Below are 27,442 nucleotides of genomic sequence, written 5' to 3'. Positions count from 1 at the left end.
CAGTACCTGGATGGGAGACCTCCTGGGAAAACTAGGTTGCTGCTGGAAGAGGTGTTAGTGAGGCCAGCAGGGGGTGCTCACCCTGTGGTCTGTGTGGGTCCTAACGCCCCAGTGTAGTGACGGGGTCATTATACTGTCAACAAGCACGTCCTTCGGATGAGATGTTAAACCAAGGTCCTGACTCTCTGTGGTCATTAAAAATCCCAGGATGTCTTTCGAAAAGAGTAGAGGTGTGACCTCGGCATCCTGACCAAATTTGCCCATTGGCTTCTGACCATCATGGCCTCCTAACCATCCCCATATCTACTGATTGGCTTCATCACTCTGTCTCCTCTCCACCAGTAAGCTGGTGTGTGGTGGGCGTTCTGGCGCACTATGGCTGCCGTTGCATCATCCAGGTGGATGCTGCACACTAGTGGTGAATGAGAAGATACCCCCTGACAATGTAAAGCGCTTTGAGAGCCTAGAAAAGCACTATATAAATGTAATTTATTATTATTATTATTATATTCTATGGTGTAGACAGCATCACTGATTATAATGAGTTCTATAGTATTTTGTCGCGCCGCGCCACTTGCGTCCAGTGAAGACACAGTGTAACATTGGTTTTGCTTTGTTTCACAGAACTAATCGTTGCCTGGGTTGCGTACGTATATGTGGGGCGGAGCTATCAAAATAGGGGCGAGGCGTGTTTGTTTTGATGATTTCAAATGTCAACATTGGCTACCAGGAATCGCTTACCCCACCTTTAAGACGGGATTTATTGAATCCTGCGAATTCTTCGCTGAATATAAACATTGATTCTAAAGGAAACACTGATTCATTGATTACATGAACTTACATGCCAGTAATACCAATAATAGCAAAGAAAGAGAAAATGACCCATCTATGGCCTGAGAGCCATATAACGGGCTACATGCATCTACAAAAAAAATTCATTACAGTAAGGCTGTTTTGGAAATAAAGATCACAAGCATTATTGATTCTCCTGTGTACACTTGTTCATTATTAGATTGGTGGCAAAGGCTATTTGACGTTTGAAATGCTCATTGGGTAGAGATTATGAGCAGCTGAATGTCATATGCACTAATGCCCTTAAACTTCACTTCAGATTACGTCTGATCTCGCTGGTATTTTGGCCCTCTGTCTCTCCACCACAGCTGCTCCATTATGCTCTACTTATAGCATCTGTGTATCATCCATCAGTGTGTCTTTACATGTCATCTAAAGAAGAACATGTCATTGATGGAAAAGGATTTCCAATCAGATACCAATTGTTAAGACTGTGTTGCTTTTAAAATGTCATCAGTGTTTCCTAAACAGGAAAGGCCAAGTCCACATCCCTGAGCTATGAGTGCATGACAAATCCTGCACAGTGTGCATTCCTGTCTGGAAGCAGCATACGGACACTCTCTCTTGCTTTCTTCTGGAGAGTGTGTATGGGGCAGAGGGTTTTGTAAAGCTGTTTTAACCTATTTGCCTTCAAACTAAATAGTATACATTTTTATGTTCCTATAGCATATCATTTTTCATTATTAATAATAAGTGAAGAGTTAATTTGCAAAATCCGATAAACAAAATTTTTTTTAGCAATGATATTACTTGTAATGCGCAATAAAATAAAACGTGATTTCTGAAGAAATTTTTTATTTTTTTTTTGCAAATGAACTCTTCAAGCATAATTGTGACTTTCTCAATAATTAGGTAATACTGTTTATACTAAAATATATAACAGTATCAATTCCAGTTTTCTTAGTACTACCTGAACAGACAGTAGTACATATTTTTTGTATGACATTCAAAAAGTCATTATTAATACTAATATTGTAATTGAATGAAGTAACCATTCTGACATGTGGTAGTATATGACAAGAAGAAAAATATTTTTTTTAGCAATGATATTACTTGTAATGCGCAATAAAATAAAACGTGATTTCTGAAGAAATTTTTTATTTTTTTTTTGCAAATGAACTCTTCAAGCATAATTGTGACTTTCTCAATAATTAGGTAATACTGTTTATACTCAAATATATAACAGTATCAATTCCAGTTTTCTTAGTACTACCTGAACAGACAGTAGTACATATTTTTTGTATGACATTCAAAAAGTCATTATTAATACTAATATTGTAATTGAATGAAGTAACCATTCTGACATGTGGTAGTATATGACAAGAAGAAAAAGAATTGTTACCAGGGAAATAAATGTATATAATCCAGTTTTCCTAGTACTAACTGAATATACAGTAGTACATATTTTTCTGTTCTAATTATGTCTACTTATATTTTAACTGAATTTTAAAAGTAGCCATTCTGACTAGTGATTAAAATGATATGACAAGTAAAAAGAAACAGTAACTAGTGAAATTAGAATTGTTACTAACCATTGGGACAGACGCTATAGTCTCTCATGAAAATAAGCACAGGTTAAGCTGAAATAGACAATAACTATTAGGATTCGTATTAGTACATAAGAAATACGTAGGTCAACTAGTACATATACTGTATTTTTTTCACAAGAAAATAGGCTACTATTTCAATTAGTCTACTTCAAAATGCCACCGTGTCCTTGTTATACATGTTACATGATGTAGGCTATTATAATTATAATAACAATAAATGATGCACAGTTACCTGCAAGTAACCTTAAGCCAAACCCTAATCCTAACCCTAACAATATAGTAAGTACGTGTAGCTAATTAATATTACTCAGTACTTAAATATATAATTACGGTGTAACAAGGACACCTTAAAATAAAGTGTAACCACAATGTGTTACATACTGTTTCTTTGTAATTGTGAAGTTTGCTAGCAATTTCTGAGTGAAAATTGTTTCTACACCATTTTTTAGTTACTAAAACAGAGATAGGTAGCATTAATATAAAATTCAAGTAAGAAATCTACAGTCTGTTCTCAGTAACAATGGAATAGTTGTTATAGCTTCAAAGCAATAGGCACTATATGTACTGTGAAAAGTGAATAGATTGTAGTCAAGCACAGGAATCGAAACACTTGCTAGTAAATCTGAAAAAGATACTAATATTAAACCCCATGTATAGTCAACCATAAACACAGATACAAGTTATTTTAAAGGAATAAATGTTCGCAATGGGGGCACTGTCAATGCTCAGCTGGCTTCCACAGATACCGTCATCCCTCTTCTAGTCCCTAGATTACGCGCATCCGCAGCGCAGCACAGCGCGCGACGGCCTGGTTCTGTCCATGGTGCTAGTTATCATTGCGCGAGGGGGAGATTTATTCACTGAGGCTGGAAGCAGCCTCTCTGTTTCTTTCTCACTGTCACTATCTGCGTGCGCACGTGTGTGCGTGTGTGTGTGTGTGTGTAGGCACTGTATGAAAACGCCATGTCGTCCTTTGTGCCATTATAACCGTTTTGGCTCATCTTTTTGCAAAACAAAACACGCATACCCAGACCACACGCACACCCCTCTTGCGCGACGCGTGTAGTGCTGTGCGGATCACACACACCATGGTGCGCCGAGCAGAGGCGCAAAATGGCACACAAGCGCGATCAATACATCACTGCAAGGCACTCTTCCCGCTCACCCATTCCTATCCCACCGGCTATAGGTCATGCAGAGACACTGCGGGGGGACATTTTTTACCTTTCATCCAGTCCAGCACCTGCTTTGGGTACCATTTGCTGATGGGCTCCATGACCAGCGCCATGGCTGGTGTGCGTTGATTTCACGGTTGAACTGCGTATGGAACGCGCGGACCATCTGAACCCAGAGAAACAGAACGGAACCGCCGTTAGATCACAGGGGCACATGTGATTCCGTTGCATTGATAGAGCCTCGCTGTTGGATACATCCTCGCGGAGGACTGCGACGGTGAGAGATCCACGCTCGCGTCTCTACCCCGCCCCCCCTCCAGCGCGCGCTCTCTCTCTCTCTCTCTCTCTCTCTCTCTCTTTCTCCAAAATGTGCACCTGCTTCTCCAGTCTACCGAGTGGAGATGCAGGGGGGAAATGTGTCTCTCGCCCCCCTCCCGTCCGCGCTCGCAACGCTGCAGTATCACATGGGTCAGCGGTTCCGTGAGCGTGGGGACTGTTCGATGACACTACCGATAAACGCTGAACAGCTCCACTGGGTCCGATACTGAGCGCGACAAGCAGCCGAGTGCCTTGCAAACGACTACTTGGTATGCGTGCTTGTATGCGTCTCTCTCTTTCTGGGTTGGACCGTTTTGGGTCTACGCGAGCTCCCCTGTCCGCGTCTGGAAAATTTCTGCGCGCTCGTTCGCTTACGTCACCGCAGCCCAATATCACTCGAATAGCAAAAGTCGGAGTGTGCGCCTGCTGGACCCACAGCTGCGCAGCACAGTGAGGTAACCGCAACCGACCGAACCAGGGAAACCGGGTCACCCGATAAAACAGACGGAGAACACAAGTCTGAGCTGCTCATCAAATGATCGGAAAGGCACAGAAAGAGAAATCAGAACGGGGGTTCTGGGGCTCTGGTTATGGAGCAGTAACAGATAAGGACGTCCGAGATTACAGAAAGAAGAAATCCTTTAAAATATACTTTGAAACACATGTGCCACGATCTAAAAATGTACAATCTTTGTGCTCATATTGGGTTTATATACTTTTCTCCAACATATTGATTTAATGACAGATGTAACCAAATGAAAAGTACTAAAATACTTTGTAGGCTACATTAAATTCAATTATGCATTGTGAAAAGCACTATGCAAATGCATGATTTGAATTATGCATTGTTTAAATAAGTTTTAAGGTGATAGATAGATAGATAGAATTGCAAAAGCATGATGCCTTGTTTATTTCAAAATTTAGTTTTCTTTATTATTTATTTTTTCATTTTAGGAATTGCAATTTGCATCCTTTTAATTCACTTCAAAATTTGACTGACGTCTGAATTCATTTTAATTCATAAAATTAAAAATGTGCCATAAACATCTCAAAAGAAGGTGTTGAGTTATTTGTCTATAAATAGCATTTATTTTAAATGTATTTAATTTATTTGTAAAAAATGTAGCAGAAATGGCCATCACATCATTGACCCATATGCATTTACATTCCTGTCCCGTACCACAGGACATCCAAATATGGCAAGGAAATAGACTGAATGTTATTCTAGCCTGGGCAGTTTCCAGGACTACTGGAGAGAGAGAGCGGTCCATCTGGTATTATGGTTTGCCACATGGTGCCAGGCTAAAGAGCCCGTTTAGATGCCCACAGAGCAGCTACAAGAGTGTGAAGTAGCCATGTTGGCACAGAACAGATTAACACACACACATGCAAACACATTTACAGATCACAGTTAACAGTTAATCCTGTTGATGATGCTGTGAGTTTGGCTTCTGTGTGCGTTGCCAGGATATCAGCACACACACACACACACACATACACACACACACTCATGGCCCATTAACTGTTATGTCGGTGCCTCCCTAAATGTGACGTCAGATCAGTATGTCAGCACATTCATGGCAGTAAAGGCATTTAGGTTTTATTTCTTCCATCCATTACTACATTAAAATGCAATGCTTAATACACCATATTGAATGCAGTGCGCGTATTGTAGCTATAAACATCGATGTAATACATAAAAATTGAATTTTCACAGCTCTGGGTGAAGGACAATGTCATGGACAGTATGACATAATCTTTCATCGGGACATTGGCCGCTGTTCCCGAAGCTCCCAGTAGAGGGCGCCAGCAACATATCAGCATTTGCGCTCCGTCTGGGTGTCATTCCACAGTATGAACAGCAGGTGTCAGTATTTAATAACAATTATTGAAGAGTTTCACATTATAGAAACATTACCACAAACATCTAATGAAAAGAATGGATATAACTGAATTATGGCAACATAACTAAGGACATAAGTTAATAAAGTTTCAATTTCATTTCAAACACTTTTTTAGGAAAGAGAAAGTGTAGCAGTCAGCAGCAGGACTGAGGGAGAAAAACAACAGTTGATTGGCTGTTTAGGAGGAAGTGGTAACATTTATAAACGTCTATCTATACATGGTATACACATGACAGTGTGACTTTGGTTCCTCTTCTTCCAAAGTACCTTGTGCTATTAATGTCGATGGAGGCTACAATGGAAGAGCAGAGGCTAGGGGAGGATGGTGGATGAGTAAAGAGAAAAAAAGAGGAGGAGAAATATTTAGATGTTTCTGAGTTGCTTGCAATTGTTTTGTCAACACAATTTGTCATTCTCTGAGGTTTGGAAAGGATGAATTTAGAAAAATATTAATTAAACTGTCAACAAAATTTGTAAATGAAGCAAAAAAAAAAGTGCAGTACAATACAACTTACTATTTACAATGGGGGGTTAAGCAAGGAAGAATTCAATTGATCAAAAAGTGACAGTAAAGACATTTATAATGTAATAAAAGAATTCTATTTAAAATAAATTCTGTTCTTTTGAACTGTCTATTCATCAAAGAATCCTGGAAAAAAATGTATTACAATTTCCACAAAAAGCATCACAACTGTTTTCAGAATTGATGATAAGAAATATTTCCCGAGCGGGAAAGCTGCATTTTAGAATGATTTCTGAAGGATCGTGACACTGAAGACCACTGAAAAGACTGCTGAAAATTCAGCTTTGCCATCACAAAATAATGATTTTTAATAATGAATATATTCATTTGTTTTATAAATTTATAACAAAATAAAAAAAAACATAATGTAATTATATTTAACAATATTGTGGTTTTATTTTATTTTCGATCAAATAAATGCAGCCTTCATGGTGAGTATAAAAAATTATTCTTTTATAAAAAATTTTAAAACTTTTAATCCTAAGTGTATAACTTTACATGGACAAAGTCCCTATGTCTCATGTTAACACAAATTATATAAATCATATGTCTATATACTTTTGAAACATGATGTATGTTAATGTTCATTGCCTTGCCTTGTGTACTTCATTGGAATATATTTTTTTTAAATCACTAGTTATCAACATGCCACAAGTGCTGTCGGTATTGCATGCAGAACATTCCTTTAACAACACAGATAACTTAAAATATTTGTATGTTGGTCAAAAGACAGGAGCCCAACATTGGACATTTTATGAGGGCAGGATCTGTGTGTGTGTTCATGAGGTGGCTTACTCAGCTTCTGAGATTCGCAGCACAGGTGAGCTGAAGTGGGAGGTGGCTGGAGCTGAACAAGCGCTTAAATAATGCACAACATTATTGGATGAAGAATCCAGCTCTTCTCCCTGACTGGCTGTTTTTCTTTTGGCTACAGTCAGGCTGGTGGGCACCAGTGCCGGCATGACGTCAGTGCTCAGCAATGATGATCCACAGCACGCCATGTTTTGCATGTGCTGACAAAACACCTCCAGCATTTGGATTTCTAGATAGCCGTTCAACATGGAGTTGGTGAGCCTTCTCTCCCAGCCAGGACCCTGAACGCTTTCCATGACAAGATACTCCTCGTCCTGCTGGGTCAAAGCCTCTGCCTGTTGACCTGCTTCCAGAGAGGGTTCCAGAGAACTCAGGTCCTGCGATTGTAGCAGTGGCCCGGCGTCTGTTGGGTTGAGCAGGTCTGGGTTATGAGGACTGCAGTGCTCCAGCCGGTCACCAGCAAGCCGGAGGTCTGGATAGTTCTTGCAGAAGCTGGGACAGCACCAGGAGCAATACAGCATCATGCCCAAGTGATCCTCCCCGCTACAGCTGAGAATGGGCATAGCGTTGCTGGGTGCAGAGGCTCGGTACTGCCCTTGCTTTTCCAGGCATTCGGGCCTGCCAGCTGACAGGAAGAGAAACATGTCAGGCACTGCTATAACACCTTCATCTTAACAAAAACTGTGAGGAAACTTGAGGGAAAGCCCAGAGTCTGAAGCAAAGAGTCTTAATTCACTGAGTGACTGCTTGAATGTCTCCATACAAATGCCGCTTTTGTGCAATTCACTTAGACACCCAGCTAAATGAGGAAGCACTTGGAAAAGTTTGACAAAATGTTCTTATTTAGGTTGGATTTCTTTCTACTTCTTCAAACAGCTTCTTTTGCATTGTCATAGCTGTAAGCTGAATTGGAATATTAGCAAATATGCTTATTTTGTTATACACTGTTATATGCACATTATTATCACTTAAAGTCGACATGCAAATTAAATTCTGATCATCTTTTCTTCTCTATTGCAAAGTGTACCTGAGTAACGAGTCAAACAAGAAAAAAGAGGGTGGAATTTTGTCAATGTGGAATTGATTGGATCGTTGTCTTGTGAGTTGATGCAGTCTCATGTGATTGACTGGTTGTTGAAGGTTATTGTTGTTGAGAGGGGAAGTTAATGTTTTTTATTAAACGTAGGGGCACATGAATCTTTAAAAAAACAGTGATGTGCATGGATATATCTGTGATATTTCATGAAAAATAAGATTTGTTCATCTTGATTGTTTCATGGTGACTTTAAATGCATAGTTCACCCCAAAATAAACGTTTTGTGTTCATTTACTCACCCTCATGTCATTTAAAAACCTGCATACATATTTCTTTCTGCTATGTAACACAGAAGATAATGTTTTGAAGGGCTCAGTGTTTTTTGTCTATAAAAAGAAAGTTGTCTTGGACCCATTTATTTACATTGTATGGATATTCAGTTGACAAATTCTTCAAAAAGTCTTCTTTTGTACTCTGAAAATCATACAGGTTTGTAATGACAAGAGAAAGGAAAAATTTAAATCGCATCATATGACCCCTTTAAAATGTTAATTTTGTACATTCTGCATTTATAACTGTTCTGTATACTCTACTCAATTTATGTGGCTTTTCAATCTGTGGGCTAAAATGCTCAGCAGCATCACACTTCCCTCCTAAAATGTATTTTTACATATACTGACTGTCCCCAGGACCTGGGCCACATTCGTATTCTATAATTAATTTTCCTCCATTGTTCAAATAAAATAGCTAGATTGCTTTACCTGGCATAAAACAAACATCTCCCAGTGCCATCAGTCAGATGATCATGAGTTTATTTTTAGACAACTTCATCCTAATAACCCAGAATGGTCTCTCACCTCTCACAGTTCGTGGTGTCAGAGGAGATCTGGCAGCGGCATTCATTGTGCAGGGGTCAGGACGGGTCGTGGGGGTGGGTAAGTGTGTGTGAGCACGTCCATCATGATTTGTGATGTCTTCTGTGCAGTTCAGAACATGAAGGAAAGCTTCTCCGAGCATGATAGTATTTCTATAGTCTTTGATGATAGCCACCTACACAGAAAAGCACAGCTCTAGCTTCAAATGAATCAACATTTTAATACTTACTACAAAAACAGAGCATAATCAAACAGAACATCAAGCATAAATGAAATCAAACTGAAATGAGGAATTTACCAGAACTGAATGAGTTATGGAAACTTCACACACACACACACACACACACACACTGAACGTACTGACTGCACTTCCTTCCTCTATAAATGATTTAGATTAGCAGGATTAGCAGAATCTACAAACTAAATGACAAAATTTAAAGCTATCATCCAAAAATTACAATTCTATTATCATTTACTCACCCTCAAGTTGTTCAAAATTTGTTTACCAGCTGCTTGTTTACCAGCATTCTTCAACATATTTTCTTTTGTGTTTAACAGAACAAAGATCATAAAGGTTTGGAATAAGTGAAGGGTGAGAAAATTATGACAGAATTAGTTTTTGGCTAAAATTTCCCTTAAAGACTTTAAGAATTTAGAAGGTTATTACAATTTTATCACTGTAATCAGATCAATCAAATAGGCCTAGGCTACCCCAAAAATACTGTTCAAATCCTTTAGACAACTAGTGAACAAAACACCAGCATATGATTCTATAGTCACAACTGTCTATTTATATAGGCTATATAATAAAAGAAGCTTACCAAATGTTTTAGAGTGGGATTCCTTGTAGGCCTATGGCTGCAGAAACAGAAATTTCAAGAGTGACAGTAATAGCCAGCAATGTCCAATCTATAGTGTCACTTTTGGATAGTTTATCTATCTATCTATCTATCTATCTATCTATCTATCTATCTATCTATCTATCTATCTATCTATCGATCGATGGCTGAGATGTTTTCTCTGGTCTGGTGTCTCTGCTCTGTGTAGCAACAGAGGAAGTAAGCAGTTAAATATCTCTTGCACACACACACACACACACACACACACACCCGCACCCAAACACTTACACAGATTAGGCCTCTGCTTGAATAAAGCAGAAGTGAGAAAAGTCTTGTGGCTTCCTTTCTCTATTACAGATTGCCACATACTAACTGCAATTTATGTTTCATTGTATTTGCACTTAAGCATGTTTTCATAGATAGAGCTCATAACCAAAGCAAGCAGATACATCTGCTCACCTTCATCAAAAAATACAGTCAGCAATTAGTGAACTTCACTGAGGCAGAGACGCTGTGGCCATACAGCGCAAACACACATAGTTATGAAGGAGGGCTGACTTTATTACTGGGCTTAAACGGTAAGCTATTCCTCCTCACATCAGTACTGCATGGTAGAGCTTTATTTGGTGCAGAAGGCACATCAAACTATAGGTTTTTAACGTGTTGGAAGGGGAACTTTTTACAGGAAGATGCGCCGTTGGATTTACCTCAGGATTTCGCGCGTAAAAGCACAGCGGAGGTAATAATCTGCCTCGTCGGTGGCGGACCCAGACGCCCGCTGATTGGACAAGCGGAACGTCAGTCACAGCGTGGCCCCGCCCCCACCCTCCCATTCAACCACTGGCTCTAATGTAGCTCTGTGTTTACTACAGAATTAGTGCATAGCGGACGACAGTCTCCTGAACTGTGAACTCCGAATCACTAAAGATAACGTGTTAGTTTTGCATAAAAGAAGAAAAATATCCCAAACTCAACATGCCCAAGAGAAAGGTATGTAGAAAAGCCGAGCGCGGCGTACGGCTACACTTTTGCCCTTACTAATCAGTCGTGAAATTAGGAAGCCCTCGAGACAATGTTTTTTTAATAAAAATCCAGGCGACTTCTTTGGAATTAGTGGGCAGGTAAAAAATCGTTGTCAATTTTGCGATTTTTCCCGCCGGATCGCGGTGTTTTTGTCGACGGTGGAGCGTTAAGCAGAAGGGTTTTAGTGGAGCAGCGCTGTGCTGAAGCTCGGCTTGATCTCATGCCCGTGGAACCGCAGCCATGCTGCCCTCTCTCTCTCTCTCTCCATCTCCAGCACAGCGCGACGCGAAAACCGACGATTATAAGCGCAATCGTGGCTCAGTCGCCGTCGAATGGTGATTAAAAAATAGCTGGATAGCTCTAATTTTCTGAATGGTGGCAATTTTGCGAAAAGACGGTCGCGTTTTTAAACAATTTGAATGCATTTTCTTTGTTCGCCGTGGAAGAGGAGTGTCATGACGCCTGCTTGCCGCCAGGTGGCAGCGCTGAGGCGGGATCATCGCGCCCCTCCTCCTTATTCAAATGTGTGGAGCCCCTGTCATGTAATGCCTCAGTGAAAAATAATAAATAAAAAAAATCGGCGCACCATTTTGCGCTGCTGTCCGCTGACAACTACACGTATTCACGAATCTTCAGCTAAAGCTCATTGAAGCGTTGTTTTGGCAAGCCAGCATGTAGCTCACATTACAAACGTGCAGAACAGCACATCCCAATGTTTCTACAAGTTTCCTTTTTGTTTTTCCCGCCCTTTATGTTAATAAAATCATTGCTCATGTTCTAACTTGTGATATTTATATATATGATTTGCAGGGAACTGATGGAGAAGTCGAGGAGGTGAGAAAGGAAAATTATAAAAAATATCTAAAGCAATTATGGCTTGCATATTCAAGTAATCCAAACCAGTACATATGCATTACTTTATATATACATTTACATGTATTTATTTACAAGGAACTTTTATGATGATATTTGTAGTACACTGTGCCAAGTTTAAAGTATAAACTCGTTAAGTACACAAACTAGAAGTGACATGTTTCATATATTTTTAATAAATAGGATTTGCAATATATAACTGTTTTCTTGTACTTGTATTTAAATAATTTTTTTTTCTTCCTCTTGTAGCCTCAGAGAAGGTCTGCTAGACTATCAGCGGTAAGTTATTTTGTTATTAAAGAGATTTTTACCATTATATCATTATTTTGTTTTTAAAACTTTTCTGATCTCAAAAGACTTGAGGAACTTTAAATATAGCTTGGAAATAGTTTTTAGCACTTCTTGTGTTAATTGACTATTTAAATCCTACAACCAACACTTGTTGGATTTCAACCTACCGCTGATCTCAGAGCAACAAGGTCAGAAAACATAATATCTGCGCAAGTCATTTTTTTTTTCCAGCATAAGTTTTGCCAGTCATTTAAGAAGATGTGCTGACTTCAGGATAGAGCAGAACAACATAGGCCATTCTGTGCATTATTTCAACTATTTATTTGAACGTGTATTGTTTAGATATCCTTTTATATATCAAAAAGTACGTTTGTGAATGAATCCCTTCAGAAACCAACAACTCCGAAACCTGAACCCAAACCGAAAAAAACTCCCAAGGTATGTCCACTTTTCATAAACACACTTTTGTAATGATGCTCATGTATCACTCATCTCCATGCTTTGGTGTGTAATCTCATACGTATTGCTCTATATTCATTCTTTTGCTCTGTCGTTTCCTCTCTGGCAGAAAGAGAAGGAAGTGAACGATAAAAAGGAAGACAAGAAGGCAAAGGCAAAGGCTGAGGAGTCCAAGGAGGAGAACCAATCAGAAAATGGGGAGACTAAGACCAATGAGGTATATATGTATATACAATAACAGTCTACCTCAAATCAGTGTCTATCATACATAGACATGCCAGGCCATGATGCTCGTAATGTTTTATTGAATATTTTCTAATGAGATTGCCAAAGTACTTAGTAACACAGTTAAAATAATTGACACCGACAGAAAGACACCGACAGCCTAAACTGTCGGTGAAGAGACAGTTTTCTAAAAAAAAAAAAAAGGAGAATTTTCTAAACCTGACCTCCACTATTTGTAAAGAAAGATTCTGATTGGTGCAGAGGCAGTCCTGGGGCCAGTTGCAAAAACTTAGCCTCTATATTAAGACTAGTCTTAAGAACTAGTTTAACCAAGGGGTAATCGGTCTTATATTTTGGATTCAGCTTAGACTAATCTAGGTTTTAATGTAACCGAATTTTATAAATGTTGACCAGTCTTAAAGAACAAAATGAGATGACTAACTTTTAAGACTAGTCTAAACCTTTTATGCAACTGGCCCCTGCTTGATTCTTATTGGTTTGTCCTTTTTATTACGCAGGTTGAGAAAACTCCAGATGAGGCGGCAGAGGCCGAGGAGGACCCGAAGACAGAGTAGCACCACGCCTGTCCATCCATCCGTCCATCCTTTCCCTTTCCCCTCTTTCCTTTATCTTCCTCTCTCTTTCCCAATACTCTCTCTCCCTCTCCAGCTCTCTCAGCAACCTCCTCTCTGCCCATCACCACCAGAGGAATATTTTTATCAGCGAATTTGTAAATACTGGTTCAGGTTTTTAGCACAAAAAACAAAGCTGACTAAACGAGTCTTGTGTTCGGCCGCAGCTGTATCAGGTGTCTACAACACGAGAGGTGTGGAAAAAGGCGGCGTCTTTCTTTCGTTTTGTTGATTTTCTGTTTTTATCTCTTCTTTCTTTTTTTTCAAGCGGATGGTCTGTAGCTTGGTTTTGGAGTGGGAGGTGGGAGGAGGCTCTCAGTCTGTATGTCCGTTAGTGCTCGTGATGTTGCTCTGGAGTCTGTGATGTTTCTGTATGGGGTTTGTTTTATTTTTCTTTTAAACGTAATTGATTGTCTTTAAGAAAGAGGAACGAGTTCAACAAATGTAGAAGAAAAGCGAGAAAACAACTAAAGACAAACTGCTTACATTCCAGGTTCAGCATTAGATGGTGACTCCTGGCTTTTTAAGAATCATACCACCTTTGCAATTTGTTGAAACATAACTGGGCTTCGTTAGGAGGCCGGAAAAAACCCTTCTGTTGTTATAGAGGACTTTTTTGAAATGACGGGATTCAAAGAAAACGAATTTAAAGCGTTTTTTGGAATTTTTTTAACACTGAAATTTCATCTGTGAAAAAGTACTTGGTGTCCCCTAATAATGCTCTCGGTCTCACTCAATAAAAATCCATCATTGGAATTTTCCTCATAATGTCTGCTGTGGTCTTTTACACTGACTGTATATTATACACTTGTAAGTTGTTATTATTAAGATATTATATACTTGTTTCTATGCATATGCTGTTCTATAATCAGTTATCTGTTAATAAGTGGTTGGTGCAATATATAACTCATAGCAGACTTCACCATTGGTTCACACTGCATTTATATCTTAACAAATGATCCTGAGACTAATAAGCGCAGAAAACATCATATCAGGAAAAAGACATTTTGAGTGTTTAAATTTTAATAACTTTTTTGTATTAAATCACAGGTTTAATGCACATGACATCATGATCCCAATCAATAAAAATTTTTTTTGAAAAACAACATGATATTCACCAACCCAGAATAAATTATTTCTGTATGCATCCAACATTTTGTTAAAGAACTAAAAGGTATGATGGTTGTATTTGGGCAACAGACTGACAGCCTATAAATATTCAGTTTAGCCCTGCTTTTCATAGCCGCGCAGAAAACATCATATCAGGAAAAAGACATTTTGAGTGTTTAAATTTTAATAACTTTTTTGTATTAAATCAGAGGTTTAATGCACATGACATCATGATCCCAATCAATAAAAAAAAATATTGAAAAACAACATGATATTCACCAACCCAGAATAAATTATTTCTGTATGCATCCAACATTTTGTTAAAGAACTAAAAGGTATGATGGTTGTATTTTAACATTTATTCGATATATGCATCTTATATAATTGTATTACGTAATATTTATGAAACCATACCTTACATAACACATATGTATATGGCACAGTAATTGTAGTATGGAACATTTCATTGTGAAGATTTTATGTTTCACCCACACACGCGACCTGTGATCGATGAGACGATGTTGAACATGAAACAAGTCATTTTTTATTGCAATACAACAGCTCTGCTGTTGGGTTCAATAAATCACCCAACTGTACGCCATGCAAAATGTCCGCCTGTGGAAATGGTGATCTCACCTGTGCGCTCTCAGTGCGCCGCTGGCGGAAGCGCACGGTACTGCGGTGCACCGGCGCACTGCCGCCGCGCGGGGGCGCTCAAACAAAGCAGCACGAGCGGCGGCTGCAGGCCGAGACGCTGAGAGCAAATACAGCGCAGGCCGCTCTTAGCAAGCGGAGACCTCCCCACGAACCTCCACCCACCGCCTGGACCGGGCCATGGCGGCGGAACCATGCTCGCAGATTGAAGCCGGTGGGCAGCACTCGTTTCTTCCGCGTCTTTATCGTTAGGAAGACTTTAAGCACTGTTTTAGCATTAGCCTTCGAGGCTAAGCTAGGCTAAGCTAAAGCTAACGACTGGTGTTGTTGTGTTTCTCTCTCTGCAGAACTGTATTACCTGATCGCCAGATTCCTGCAGTCTGGACCATGTCAGAAATCCGCTCAGGTGAGGCCGATAGTGGCGTGTGAGTGTCGGTGTGTAGCAGCGAGTGTGTGTTACGGTGTGTGTAACCCTTGTGTGTTTCTGCAGATGCTGCTGCAGGAGCTGCACGAATACGAGGTGAGTTTCATCCCTCTTCTCCCACTCAAACCCGTTTTTCTCTCTAATATCGCAACATCAGCATATCCTCCTCATGCCAACGCGACTGCGTGTCTAAATCCTGCGTGTGGTGTTTTCCCCCCGCTGTGTGTGTGTAGATCATCCCGAAGCGCTGGAGCTGGGATGGAAAGCAGTTTAAGCGAAGCTTTGAAGACTGGGTGAGATTAAATCAACTCTATCGCACACACACGCATGTGAAGTTCAGAACCAAACTCTCACAGGTGCTTGGCTCACTTATATTACAGCGTGTAAAACTGAAAAAGCGCTGAATTGAGGGAGCTGTGCTGGCGGTAGGAATATCGTCTATAATATACATGAGGATTGGTTTTGGTGTGGGAACGTTTTAATTTCGGGAATCGAAATAAAAATATTTGTTTTGAAATGAAAGGCTTTGTGCGTGCCGGCCAGAGGCGTTACGGCAGTGCAAACCGAGCGAGAGGGTCATTGGTGGGTTGCTGCGTCACTTAAAGGTGGCAGCCAATCAAACATCAGTTGCTACTTAAGACACTAGGAAGATGGGTGGAGAAGACTTCTGATTGGCTGATACGAGGTGGACGCTTATCTGTGGAGGGAACGGTGGTCTTTCAGGAATGCGCATTAATAAATAGGGATTGTTTTGGCAAAATTCACGCTAGTTTGAAGACTAATACTATTATGTAACATGTTGTTGCACCAGTTTTTCCTATATACACTAGCGTTCCCTGTTCCTTTTCTATTCTATTTGTTTTCTTTTTATTTATTATAAGAAATGACCCTCTTAACACTGGCATTATCTATTCTTTTGACTCCCTATCAGTAGCGTTCCCTATTCTTATTCTATTCTATCTACTTGTTTTCTTTTTATTTATTATAATTAAAAAAAAACCTTGCTATGTGTACTGCGTTAGGCTAACTGAGACTTGTCACAGCACTTACATATTGTTCTTTTGTTGGTTTTGATTGCTTCTATTGTCCATATTTGTAAGTTGCTTTGGATCAAATTTGATGCAATTCAGCTTTGCTGTGCCTCTTATGGTTTATTTATCAAATACCTCCATGTATGTTTTAGGTCTTGTTAAATCAGCACATACCTGCGGATTACCTGTTGCATGTGTGTGAGCAGATTGGCCCATTGATAGATAAACACATTCCTCCCAGTGTTCCTGGAGTCCACAGTTTACTGGGCAGTGGGCGACAGTCATTACTACGGACAGCAAAAAGTGAGATGCACACAATCACTATATACAGCAGCAAACAATGAGAAGCAACAAAGATGAGAGCTAGCGCACATGATCACACAAACACTTTCCCTCACATTCATTTTCTCCCTCTAACACAGATAAATATTTGACACAGTTGTTCTCTCTCAGGTTCTTCTCTTACAGTATGGAGTGGTTCTGCAGTAGTCGCCTTGCACAGGGGACGGCCCCCAGAACCACCTCTCAACTGTGCCAAACCACCAAATATAGGTGAGTCCTGTTCTCCAAAATGCACTGCTGTTTTTGGGTTAAGTTTCAGGAGTCACTGGTGGGTTTGTGAACATAGAGGGAGTCCCCGCTTTCCAAATGAAAATGGTGCTTCATGATTGCTGATTAAAGTCGGCATGATAAGAATTCACCCTATTTTTAATAATATTCAATTAAAATATAATAATTTGATCTTATGATGAAATCATCAGACTCTCTCTGGCGATGTATGCAAAAATTGTCCAATCATTTAAGTCTGCTTAAACCTTCCACAATCAACTGCAAGCTCACATTCATTTGGAGTGCAATTAGTGCTGTGTTTGATACATCGATACGACGATGTATCGTCACAGAGATTTGACGATATGAGTATCGATACAGCTGGCCCTGTATCGATATTGTGGCACGTGTGCAGCAGTGGACTGCGCTTAATTTGAATACAAGAACACCGTTTAAAATAAAGTAGAAAAGTGCGAGGTTTCTAAAAAAATTATGAATAGAGCATAATATATAGGTTACAACAAGGTTTAATCTAGCCACAGAGGAACTCAACCGCATTAGTTAGCACATTAGTTTAGAACTCTTCTAATTTTTAATTTTTTTAAATGTAGAAAGTGTGTTAATTTGTGCAATGATAACCTACCAGCAGCGAGAGGGTCATTGGTGGGTTGCTGCGTCACTTAAAGGTGGCAGCCAATCAAACATCAGTTGCTACTTAAGACACTAGGAAGATGGGTGGAGAAGACTTCTGATTGGCTGATACGAGGTGGACGCTTATCTGTGGAGGGAACGGTGGTCTTTCAGGAATGCGCATTAATAAATAGGGATTGTTTTGGCAAAATTCACGCTAGTTTGAAGACTAATACTATTATGTAACATGTTGTTGCACCAGTTTTTCCTATATACACTAGCGTTCCCTGTTCCTTTTCTATTCTATTTGTTTTCTTTTTATTTATTATAAGAAATGACCCTCTTAACACTGGCATTATCTATTCTTTTGACTCCCTATCAGTAGCGTTCCCTATTCTTATTCTATTCTATCTACTTGTTTTCTTTTTATTTATTATAATTAAAAAAAACCTTGCTATGTGTACTGCGTTAGGCTAACTGAGACTTGTCACAGCACTTACATATTGTTCTTTTGTTGGTTTTGATTGCTTCTATTGTCCATATTTGTAAGTTGCTTTGGATCAAATTTGATGCAATTCAGCTTTGCTGTGCCTCTTATGGTTTATTTATCAAATACCTCCATGTATGTTTTAGGTCTTGTTAAATCAGCACATACCTGCGGATTACCTGTTGCATGTGTGTGAGCAGATTGGCCCATTGATAGATAAACACATTCCTCCCAGTGTTCCTGGAGTCCACAGTTTACTGGGCAGTGGGCGACAGTCATTACTACGGACAGCAAAAAGTGAGATGCACACAATCACTATATACAGCAGCAAACAATGAGAAGCAACAAAGATGAGAGCTAGCGCACATGATCACACAAACACTTTCCCTCACATTCATTTTCTCCCTCTAACACAGATAAATATTTGACACAGTTGTTCTCTCTCAGGTTCTTCTCTTACAGTATGGAGTGGTTCTGCAGTAGTCGCCTTGCACAGGGGACGGCCCCCAGAACCACCTCTCAACTGTGCCAAACCACCAAATATAGGTGAGTCCTGTTCTCCAAAATGCACTGCTGTTTTTGGGTTAAGTTTCAGGAGTCACTGGTGGGTTTGTGAACATAGAGGGAGTCCCCGCTTTCCAAATGAAAATGGTGCTTCATGATTGCTGATTAAAGTCGGCATGATAAGAATTCACCCTATTTTTAATAATATTCAATTAAAATATAATAATTTGATCTTATGATGAAATCACCAGACTCTCTCTGGCGATGTATGCAAAAATTGTCCAATCATTTAAGTCTGCTTAAACCTTCCACAATCAACTGCAAGCTCACATTCATTTGGAGTGCAATTAGTGCTGTGTTTGATACATCGATACGACGATGTATCGTCACAGAGATTTGACGATACGAGTATCGATACAGCTGGCCCTACATTACAATAGACATTTATTAGAACGAGTACATTATTATATATGGGCTTAAAAACCAGTAATCTAGCCACAGAGGAACTCAACCGCATTAGTTAGCACATTAGTTTAGAACTCTTCTAATTTTTAATTTTTTTAAATGTAGAAAGTGTGTTAATTTGTGCAATGATAACCTACCAGCAGTGTTTTTTCATATATTAGTATGAGTACATTACAATATACATTTATTAGAATGAGTACATTATTATATATGGGCTTAAAAACCAGTTGCAAACAATCAGAATATTGTACCTGGTGGGGAGTGCCCAATGTAAACATGAAACATATGCCATTACCTATATTGTACTGTGGTACAGTTATGGAGGCCCTTCATAATGCAGAGGTCAACTACCTGCTCTGCCAATAGTTAGAAATGGCACTATAGTAAGTGTTTAATAAACAGCTGTTTTACTAGAGGTGAAATTCCGTGCAGTCCTGTATCGTGATGCGTATCATATCGTGGCCTCTGTATCGTGATACATATCGTATCTTGACTTTGCTGGTGATACACAGCCCTAAGTGCAATTCCCACAATTTATTTTCCCTTATTCGATATTCCTTCACACTCGGATGTCTGTCAGAATACAAACAAAATCATCTTTCACTATTTTATTTCATTGCGACTTTAAAGGCCAGTCACCCTACATTTTCCCTTCTATTGACTTCCATTTATACGCATGCAAATGCGATCATGCAAATTTTACTGTTTTTCAAACTTCAGGTTTGGTGAACTTTGCCCTGTGAATTTGTATCATGAAGACATGTGACCAACAGAAGTTTGATACGTCACTGTGTTACTCAATTAAACAAATGCAAACTTCAAATTTGCAGAACTGCAGCGTTACGGTAAACTGGAGAAGATTGCACATTTTTTAATTTTACAAGTATTATATTTTGATTTTTTTTTTTTAAGTGCCGCAGATTGTAAAGTCATATTACAATATAGTGTCTGTTTGTCTAGTTTGACTGTAGCTTAATGCTGGATGTTAGCATATTTTAATTTAGTGGCCCAGTAATGTCCTTTAGTGTAGCCCAACTATCATTTCTTATATTTTGTGGTGGGAGTTGATTGTAATCGTTCTAAATCTCACTGCTCAGTGTCAATCATGGGTGCTCGCCAAAAAACAGGAGTGGCTCGATTTGGCCACGCCGTCCCCTCCTGTACCTATCAGCACATGAAGATGCATCGAAGGATTCTGGGCCATCTCTCATCAGTGTACTGTGTGGCGTTTGACCGCACTGGGTGGCGCATTTTTACGGTAAATGCATCTGATCAGAATATTGGATCTGGGCCTGATTTTGTCAAAGTGTGTTGCGTAATATTGTTAATGTTAAAAAATAATTGAAAAATAACATAACCCAGGAAACTGTTTTGTGTCTTGTAGTTTTGTGATATGTTTTATGTGCACTTGTAATCAAGGTTTATTCACATGTCTCTGTCAGGGTTCTGATGATTGTCTAGTGAAGATCTGGGTGACGGATGATGGCCGTCTCCTAACCACTCTGCGTGGACACGCGGCAGAGATTTCAGACATGACAGTGAATTTCGAGAACACGCTCCTTGCTTCCGCCAGCTGTGACAAGGTCATCCGCGTGTGGTGCCTGCGTACCTGTGCACCTGTGGCAGTGTTGCAGGGGCACACAGCCTCTATCACCTCCATACAGGTGTGTGAACAAGTTTTCTTTATAAAGTCACTGTGTGAGTGAAGCATGGTATTATGTTCTTTTACACGCAAGCAGCTCATGATCTGGTGATTTCAGTGGTTCACGGTAAATGCTGCTCCACACAAGCTTTAACTCTGCATCTGCTCTGAACTTGGGTCACTTGCATTTGGGAGCCAACATGTGCCAACCATATACCCAAACTTCTAATAAGAAGCTTACAAACTGGCTGTTGTCAACAAAAGATAAATTTTTTTGGGCTCTTGCATTTTCCCCCGGTTAAAACAAATGCTAAATGGTTTAATGTTTGAAAATGAAGAAATTAAAATGACCATAAATATTAATATTGTACTTTTACAATAATATTGTAAATGTAAAATAAAATTCTAATTTTTTCTGATGTAATTCACTGTAAATCTACTATTAATAATAATACTTTTTTTTTAATGTTGACATGTAATCACAAAAACTTACAAACCGTACAAACACACAACACAGCAAACCTGTTTTAAAAAAATAAAAATTTTATGAAATCACTTTTTATATAGAAATCAACTCTTTTTTAATCCAAAAATTCAACAGGCACTATTAATTCAGATGATTTTGTTTGTGTTTGAATGGATTTTTCTTTCTATCTCTGCAGTTTTCTCCATCAGCATTAGGTTCCTCTAGGCATCTGGCCACCACTGGAGCTGATGGGATGGTGTGTTTCTGGCAGTGGAACTCACTCAGTATGAAGTTTGAGTAAGTGTCATTTGTCCATTTTCAATGACCCAATTCTGCTCATGTCATTAATTCAATGTTTTTACATAGAGCAAATTTGCAACAAGTCATGTGTTTGTGTTTGCAGTGATCGGCCTGTGAAGTTTATGGAACGTTCTCGTCCCGGAGTTCAGATATCCTGCAGTTCCTTCAGCTCTGGTGTGTTTACCCACACTCACACTCTAACTCTCTGATCAATTGTCATACACTTTTCTCATGTTTATTTATTATAGTATCATTATTGTCTCATGATCAGACAATAAATAAAAAGTTAGTATATTATAAAGGTAGATATCGTGTTTTTTGATTCCAGGGGGATTGTTTCTGGCAACCGGAGGGACAGACCACATGATCAGAGTTTACTACCTCGGCACAGAGACGCCTGTGAAGTTTTCTGACCTGGACTCCCACACGGTAAGAGTGAGAGACGTAGAGAAGAAATCCAGTAGGCAGACAAGAAGGCAAGAGAGATGGAGTATCGCAAAAGAGAATAATGGCCGGAAAAAGCAGAACTTGTATTGTCAAGGTGTCCGCGGGGTCTTAAGTATTAAAACGTCTTAAATGCCAAATTTTGTATAATCTTGTCATTATGTATATTTGTCCGAATAGTGGGGTTCTGTGTAGTTTATTTCTGGAATCTTTATTTCTTACTGCGCTCACTGACTGACTGCGCTGCTGCGTGATAGATCCCGCTCTCGCTGAATTTCTGACCATTATCGCACGCTCCCATCCGCTCCCACGATTTTTGTGTCCGCTCCCGCAAACAGTCTAATATTGTATATAATTTTCGCGCATCAGGGTGCCGCTATCAATATGTGGGGTATTTAAATCCTCTTTGAATGAGCGCTCGCAGTCGCAGTTCACTTTCGATTTCGCGATCGCGCGCGCACTGTGTAAAGGGAGCACATCTTACGATAAAAGATATTTGTCAATGAGCTCAGGATCTGTTGAGGAGCAAATCTTCCAACATCTTGTCAGTTATCTCTCCTTACTTTTGACCCGTGATTAGTCAAATCTGACTTCTGCAGCTGGTGTTGGATGCAGGGTTGTTGTTGTTTTTTTTTTCACGAAATTGGGCTGCTTTTAAACTGTTGACATGTGTTGATTTTCCCCAGTGGGTTAAAGGTTTGAAATATTGCGTAAATTACATTTGGTTGAAATGCTTGTACTGAAACATTTTGCATTCTACCTGTAATAAAACTGTGCTAAATGTTTTGGGCCACACTAGTAGGAGGCATTTGAGCTGTGTTTATGATAAATGTGCATAACAGTGACTGTAAAATGTGTATTTTAGGGATGGAAATGACATTTTTATATTTGGAACATGGTAATTGTGCTAGTTTGGGCAGTTTTTTTTTACTGGCGTGGGCTTGGGATGCACAATTAAAATGATGTAATAGTTGTGATCATTATTTTACCTTCCATGATCATTCAGACACGATCAGGTGCAGTACTTACACGCTGTCAAGTCTGCATCAAATCAAGCACTCCGTAATCACAGGTAAACTGTCTGATCAGTCAGGTGTTTGTCATGAGTAGTGTTCCACAAAAGAGCTATGGTTTGCAGACAGTTATAAGAGTTGATGTTACAAATACGTCTTTTGAATATACTGTGTGAACTCATTGCCCCGTTAGCTCAGAGAGCTTAATTTTCCCTCCTCAATAAATGTTGTCAGTTGTTTTGTTTATTGGTCTAATTCTTGTTTCTTGGGTTGCATTGGTTAGTCACTCAATTAATTCTCTTGTGCTTCGTTCCCCCCGTCTGAATTATGTTGTATTGATAAGGAGTTATCACAAAGTAAGTCTGTTTAGTTGTGCTATTTTACAATCAATATATAGTAAATGTAAGTTAAAGTGTCACCGATGTAACCGGTTAAAACTTGGAGTGGCGATGAGGTCTTAAAATGTATGGAAAGAGTCTTAAAAAGGTATTAAAAGGTATTAAATTTAACTCCATGATTCCTGTATATACCCTGATTGTAGACTGGAAAATGAGGAACATGTTAAAAATTAAAGTTTGAATGTCATAACTGTATATTGTGCTGACTTAGAAGTACAACAATGTTTTTGTTTTACAGGATAAAGTTGTAGCTATTCAGTTTTGCAATAACACAGACAGGTGAGTTTATTATCAGCGTTCACTATGTGCTTCCTTTTGTGTTTGTTCATTGGGATGTACCTTTTGTCTTTACTCTGGGTGTTTTTAACTCTGTTTGTGTTTTGACTGCCTCTCTATCCAGTCTCAGGTTTGTGAGTGGTAGTCGGGATGGTACAGCTCGGATTTGGCATTACCAACAGCACGAATGGAAGAGTACCGTGCTAGACATGAGCACCAGATTACCAGGGTCAGTATGTGTACATATATCTGTTAACTGTGGGAACAGGCAGGGTTTCTGAAGCACAGTTGGGACCAAATCTAATTACATTAACATTAAATGTTGTTCATTTGAAAAATAAATCTATTTGGTTCTTCCGTTATGTGTATTTTTTACATCTGTGTGGACATATGTATTGTGTTCACAGGAGTGCTGTGATATCAGGCGATGACAAATCGACCAAGTTGGTGGTGACCATGGTCGCGTGGGATCGTTACGATCGCTCCATCATCACAGCTGTTTCAAACTGCCTCCTCAAAGTCTGGAACTCAGCAAATGGCCAATTACTACATGTGCTGTCGGTATGTGTGCATGCATGTGAGGCAGAATTCAGTCTGTTCCTTTGGGTTCCTGTTTTTGTAATTCTAAACAGGCGCTTCCTGTGATTTATTGCCCATTATGTATGGATCATTTATGTAAATGTTCCTCTGTTCATAGGGTCATGATGATGAGGTGTTTGTTTTGGAAGCACACCCCTTTGACTCCCGAATCTTGTTATCAGCTGGTCATGATGGTAACATCTACATCTGGGACCTCAGTAAAGGCCTCAAGATCAGAAACTTCTTCAATATGGTGAGATGACGTAACAAATCTTCTGTTTCAATTCTAAAAAGTTCACCAATTTTAAAAGTAGTTTTCATAAAAGATAAGAAACTACTCTTCAAAAGTTTGGGGTAACAAGTAGAGAAGAAAGTAAGACTTCAGGAACTTAGGATGTATTAATTAGATCAAAAGTGCCAAAAGATGTTGATAATGTTCCAAAAAAGACTTATATTTCAAATTAATGCTGTTTTTAAACATTCTTTTAATCAAAGAATCCTAAAAAATTTTTTTTATCAGTTTTCATAGAAATATCAAGCAGCACGACTGTTTTCAACTGTAATAAGAAAGAATAATTTGACACTGAAGACTTGAGTAATGGCTGATGAAAATTCATCAGTCATCACAGGAATAAATAGCATTTTAATTTATATTAAAATAGAAAATGGTTATTTTAAACTATAATGATATTTAACAATATTGTTATATTTTTTGATCAAATAAATGCAGCCTTGGTGAGCATAAAAGACCTCATTCAAAAACAGTAAATAATTTTACCAACCCCAAATTATTAAACGGTAGTGTCTAGATGTTGATAGAAATGCTGCTCATCACAGAAATGTTATTATTTTCTCTCTCTATATTTCTTTGTTAGATTGAAGGCCAGGGTCATGGTGCTGTGTTTGACTGTAAATTTTCTGTGGATGGGCAGCACTTTGCCTGCACAGACTCTCATGGTCATCTGCTCATCTTCGGATTTGGGTGCAGTCAGCCTTATGAAAAGGTACGTTTGTGTCCCAGATATGTGGAATTCTGAGCTTTTTGTGCAGTTGATTGAAACCACTCGCATTCCAACGCTTCACTCTGCTTTCAGATTCAAGACCAAATGTTCTTCCATACGGATTTCCGGCCGCTGATCCGGGACTCCAATAACTTTGTTCTAGATGAGCAGACGCAGCAGGCACCTCATCTTATGCCTCCACCTTTTCTGGTGGACGTAGATGGGAACCCCCACCCACCTCGTTACCAGCGCCTGGTGCCAGGCAGAGAAAACTGCAAAGAGGAGCATCTTGTGCCACAGCTCGGCTACATGGCTAATGGTAAATTTAGTTAAGTTTAAATGGTGAATAACAAATGACTCAAAGCTTTACTGTATGATTAACATACATCTTATTGCTGTAGTAATAGTTATTATTATTATTTTTATGTAGTTTTATTTATAATGATCATATAGTTTTACACAACTAATTATAGTCAAATTAATAAATAATTTCTGTAGTAGAAATTTTGAAAATATTCTGCCTTGTTCAGTCTGTAGCTACTGTGTAACACAATTTCAGTTGTCTATACCAATGAAATGTCATTCTTGTCACCAATGTCAATGGTAGAGTGAAAACGCATTTTTACTTCATTAAAAATGTTTTTGATAAATTTGGGGGAAAAAATTAAATTTTATTTTTAAATAAAAATTATGACATGTAGTCTTCAACCCAAAATACGCGTATCTGTCCTTCTGGTACTTTTATTTTTGACTAGCAACAGCACTAGAAATGTTTCACCAATGTCAATGGTAGAGTGAAAACGCATTTTTACTTCATTAAAAATGTTTTTGATAAATTTGGGGGAAAAAATTAAATTTTATTTTTAAATAAAAATTATGACATGTAGTCTTCAACCCAAAATACGCGCATCTGTCCTTCTGGTACTTTTCTTTTTGACTAGCAACAGCACTAGAACTAGACTGCTTGTCATTTGTCTGACTGCTCAACAGGACAATCTCTTGGGCATAAATTTACTTCCTGTTGAATACTATGAATGTGACAACCTCAGGAGTGTCCTGCACACATTGCATGGCTGTTAAACATATTAAATGAAAAGTGTGAAAGAAATAGTCATGTCATATGTAGTCGTCCTTTTATTAGAGAACTAGTTTAGGCTTTATTTTAAATTAGTTTTAGAAAGTCATTTAATGTTTTTTTTTTTAGGTGATGGTGAAGTGGTTGAGCAGGTGATTGGCCAGCAGACTGCAGAGGAGTCTCCGGAAGAAAGCCCATTGGATGACCTGATTAGGCAGCTCCAGCACCAGCAAGATGAGCGACTCCACTCAGGAAATCCTACAGGTGAGAACAACCCACAGTTATCCTTTTAAAATGTTTTATAGAAATTTCAATGATGTGCTGTTTTCTTATGGTACAATTATTACACATTGAAGGGGCAAAATGCAGATGGTATAATATATTTTTTCTCTTTATTACATTAAAATTATTTTGCATTTAAGACATTAGTTGGCTTGAAGGTCACTTATATAAAAGCTGATGGTTTAGAGGTTGTGACATTTAAAGCTGTTGATCAGTAGGTGCTGAGGTGGCAGGTGGTCCTCTGTCACCCCCAAACGTTGGGCTGCGACGTAGCGGACAAGTTGAGGGTGTACGGCAGATGCACAATAATGCCCCCCGCAGTCAGATCGCCACTGAGAGAGACCTGCTGGCATGGAGCCGCCGTGTGGTGGTTAATGAAGTCCAGTCTGGCATATTCAGGTACAAGTATGACAAGTTTACATCTTTCAAATCATACAGAAGTAACAACTGGTAGAGCAACATTGCTACCAAAAAACAGAAATGTATTCTTTAATGCCTTTAGTGACAAAATAGCTCACCGTGGTCTAAAGCAGTGGTTCTCAACCTTTCTGACACCAAGGCCCCCCATTGTCCACAGCAATATTCTCCATATACAATACTTCTCCAGTTCTCCACGATTTACTGAAAAAATAATTTTTCTTTCCATTTTGTGTGTGTGTGTGTGTGTGTGTGTGTGTGTGTATGTATATGTATGTCTGTATGTATTTATTTATTCATTCACTCA

At 39.0% G+C, this 27,442-nt stretch overlaps 4 protein-coding genes across 4 annotated transcripts in view; 2 read left to right on the top strand and 2 right to left on the bottom strand.

The window, feature by feature from the left end:
• The window catches only part of LOC107597246 (connector enhancer of kinase suppressor of ras 2-like), a 44,651-nt gene extending 40,735 nt beyond the window's left edge, over positions 1-3,916 (bottom strand). Inside the window, exon 1 of the mRNA XM_016288220.1 lies at positions 3,627-3,916. Coding sequence (XP_016143706.1) covers positions 3,627-3,690 — 64 coding nt within the window. The 5' untranslated portion in view covers positions 3,691-3,916. The remainder of the gene's footprint in view (positions 1-3,626) is intronic.
• Positions 3,917-5,480: 1,564 nt separating this feature from the next.
• LOC107597242 (uncharacterized protein CXorf21 homolog) lies at positions 5,481-10,615 on the bottom strand. Its single transcript, XM_016288217.1, has 5 exons — positions 10,593-10,615; positions 9,868-9,904; positions 9,029-9,221; positions 7,118-7,760; positions 5,481-6,111 (listed from the first exon to the last, which is right to left on the bottom strand). Exons 3-5 carry the CDS (start codon positions 9,186-9,188, stop codon positions 6,012-6,014), a joined length of 903 nt encoding a protein of 300 aa, XP_016143703.1. The 5' UTR covers positions 9,189-9,221; positions 9,868-9,904; positions 10,593-10,615; the 3' UTR covers positions 5,481-6,011.
• A 67-nt stretch (positions 10,616-10,682) lies between these two features.
• Positions 10,683-14,153, top strand: LOC107597243 (non-histone chromosomal protein HMG-14A-like). Its single transcript, XM_016288218.1, has 6 exons — positions 10,683-10,875; positions 11,719-11,742; positions 12,031-12,060; positions 12,463-12,510; positions 12,641-12,748; positions 13,275-14,153. Exons 1-6 carry the CDS (start codon positions 10,861-10,863, stop codon positions 13,329-13,331), a joined length of 282 nt encoding a protein of 93 aa, XP_016143704.1. The 5' UTR covers positions 10,683-10,860; the 3' UTR covers positions 13,332-14,153.
• Positions 14,154-15,381: 1,228 nt separating this feature from the next.
• Positions 15,382-27,442, top strand: part of LOC107597241 (bromodomain and WD repeat-containing protein 3) — a gene marked incomplete at its 3' end in the record, with an annotated part of 30,020 nt that continues 17,959 nt past the window's right edge. The window contains exons 1-18 of the mRNA XM_016288216.1: positions 15,382-15,558; positions 15,643-15,672; positions 15,810-15,869; positions 16,760-16,910; positions 17,061-17,159; positions 20,340-20,500; positions 20,685-20,906; positions 21,547-21,647; positions 21,754-21,824; positions 21,979-22,079; positions 23,744-23,784; positions 23,906-24,010; positions 24,189-24,342; positions 24,479-24,613; positions 25,236-25,364; positions 25,455-25,680; positions 26,566-26,700; positions 26,934-27,117. Coding sequence (XP_016143702.1) covers positions 15,643-15,672; positions 15,810-15,869; positions 16,760-16,910; positions 17,061-17,159; positions 20,340-20,500; positions 20,685-20,906; positions 21,547-21,647; positions 21,754-21,824; positions 21,979-22,079; positions 23,744-23,784; positions 23,906-24,010; positions 24,189-24,342; positions 24,479-24,613; positions 25,236-25,364; positions 25,455-25,680; positions 26,566-26,700; positions 26,934-27,117 — 2,105 coding nt within the window. The remainder of the gene's footprint in view (positions 15,559-15,642; positions 15,673-15,809; positions 15,870-16,759; positions 16,911-17,060; positions 17,160-20,339; positions 20,501-20,684; positions 20,907-21,546; positions 21,648-21,753; positions 21,825-21,978; positions 22,080-23,743; positions 23,785-23,905; positions 24,011-24,188; positions 24,343-24,478; positions 24,614-25,235; positions 25,365-25,454; positions 25,681-26,565; positions 26,701-26,933; positions 27,118-27,442) is intronic.

The sequence above is a fragment of the Sinocyclocheilus grahami genome, unplaced genomic scaffold, assembly GCF_001515645.1.
Source record: "Sinocyclocheilus grahami isolate Dianchi unplaced genomic scaffold, SAMN03320097.WGS_v1.1 scaffold230.1, whole genome shotgun sequence".
Classification (NCBI taxonomy): Eukaryota; Metazoa; Chordata; class Actinopteri; order Cypriniformes; family Cyprinidae; genus Sinocyclocheilus; species Sinocyclocheilus grahami.
Note: the sequence above shows the minus strand (reverse complement) of the source record. Positions and strands in the feature narration are given on the sequence as shown.

Bases quoted from the DNA above. Each gene is read 5' to 3' on its own strand.
- LOC107597242 (XM_016288217.1), bottom strand. From the start codon at position 9,188: ATGCTCGGAGAAGCTTTCCTTCATGTTCTGAACTGCACAGAAGACATC. The intron at 7,761-9,028 runs GTGAGAGACCAT...TCTTCCTGTCAG, and splicing joins GACACCACGAACTGTGAGAG to CTGGCAGGCCCGAATGCCTG. The intron at 6,112-7,117 runs GTAAGCCACCTC...ATCCTCCCCTAG, and splicing joins CTGCGAATCTCAGAAGCTGA to CCTCTGCTCTTCCATTGTAG.
- LOC107597243 (XM_016288218.1), top strand. The intron at 11,743-12,030 runs GTGAGAAAGGAA...TTCCTCTTGTAG, and splicing joins CTGATGGAGAAGTCGAGGAG to CCTCAGAGAAGGTCTGCTAG. The intron at 12,511-12,640 runs GTATGTCCACTT...CCTCTCTGGCAG, and splicing joins AACCGAAAAAAACTCCCAAG to AAAGAGAAGGAAGTGAACGA.